The following is a 1415-nucleotide window of genomic DNA, read 5'->3' on the forward strand; positions in this document are numbered from 1 at the left end:
TGGAATTTTCCTCCTTTCCCACCTGGAATTTTCCTCCTTTCCCACCTGGAATTTTCCTCCTTTCCCATCTGGATTTTCTTCCTTTCCCATTTGGATTTTCCTCCTTTCCCATCTGGAATTTTCCTCCTTTCCCATCTGGAATTTTCCTCCTTTCCCACCTGGAATTTTCCTCCTTTCCCATCTGGAATTTTCCTCCTTTCCCACCTGGAATTTTCCTCCTTTTCCACCTGGAATTTTCCTCCTTTCCCATTTGGATTTTCCCACCTGGAATTTTCTTCCTTTCCAATCTGGAATTTTCCTCCTTTCCCATCTGGATTTTCCTCCTTTCCCACCTGGAATTTTCCTCCTCTCCCACCCGGATTTTCCCCCATTTTTTGAGGATTGGGATCCCCTAGATCCACGGATTATGGGGAATAAAACAACGCACGGGAGACCCTTTGGAAAAAGAGATGAAAATTCCTCTGGAAAAGAGCAGGAATTCCAGGATCCCACGGATTAATGGGATTTGGGGGTGTCCAGCACACAACCCATGGAATTCCAGCCCGACTTTTGGCCGTGGGATAATCCCAGACAGGAATTTTCCACTCCTTTTCCCTCGGGAATCCAGGCTGGAATCGTGGAACCGCCACAAGCTGGAAATGCCCGGGGATGGGGCGGGGGGAGGGAGCGAAACGGGAAATGAAGAATTCCTGGCAGAGTTCCAACCGGGTTTTCCGTGGTCAGGGAATTCCCGGGAAGGCTGATCCCGTTTTCCCGGCGTTTTCCAGGCGGTGGCTGCCAAGGTGGGCATGGACAGCGTCACCGCCAACTACTTCGCCCTCTTCGAGGTCATCAACCACTCCTTCGGTGAGCCCGGAATTCCGCTGGAAAAGTGGGAATGGAGGGGGATCCGCAGGGAGGGATTGTGGAATTGCTGGGGTTGGGATAGATCCCACCAGCCCAGGCTCCGGCCTGGATGGTTCCAGGGAATCCATGGAGTAACCTGGGCTAGGGTTGATCCCTAAAATCCCGTTAAAGCAGGATGGGGAATCCTGGAAAGATCCTTAAAGATCTTCGGGATCTTGGGATTTCCCCTGTCCTGGGTTGTTCCCGGCTGGAATTCAGGGATCACTTCCAGGGATGGGGAATTGTCCCGGCTGGAAAAGCCCCCCGGGCCAATCCCACCAAATCCCCTCCCCCAGGAGTTTTTGGGATAATTCCCGGGATTGAGGGCTCTGCCCTCCCATCCAACACCTTTTCCATGGGGAAATATTCCCAAGAATCCAAGCTGGACCATTTCCCCATGGAAATTCCCATCCCTTCTCCCCCCTCATCCCAGGAACTGATGGATTTGAGGCCTGGCTGTGGAATTCTGAGGGATTTGGGCTCTTTCCTGGCTCTGCTCAATCCTGGATTCCCTCAGCATTCCCAATTTC

At 52.2% G+C, this 1415-nt stretch overlaps 1 protein-coding gene across 1 annotated transcript in view; it reads left to right on the forward strand.

The window, feature by feature from the left end:
• Positions 1 to 716: 716 nt before the first annotated feature.
• Positions 717 to 1415, forward strand: part of LOC107199252 (sorting nexin 27) — a gene marked incomplete at its 3' end in the record, with an annotated part of 4699 nt that continues 4000 nt past the window's right edge. Inside the window, exon 1 of the mRNA XM_033511726.1 lies at positions 717 to 846. Within this exon, the coding sequence (XP_033367617.1) occupies positions 789 to 846 (58 nt within the window). The remainder of the gene's footprint in view (positions 847 to 1415) is intronic.

Source organism: Parus major, unplaced genomic scaffold (assembly GCF_001522545.3).
Source record: "Parus major isolate Abel unplaced genomic scaffold, Parus_major1.1 Scaffold527, whole genome shotgun sequence".
Lineage (NCBI taxonomy): Eukaryota > Metazoa > Chordata > Aves > Passeriformes > Paridae > Parus > Parus major.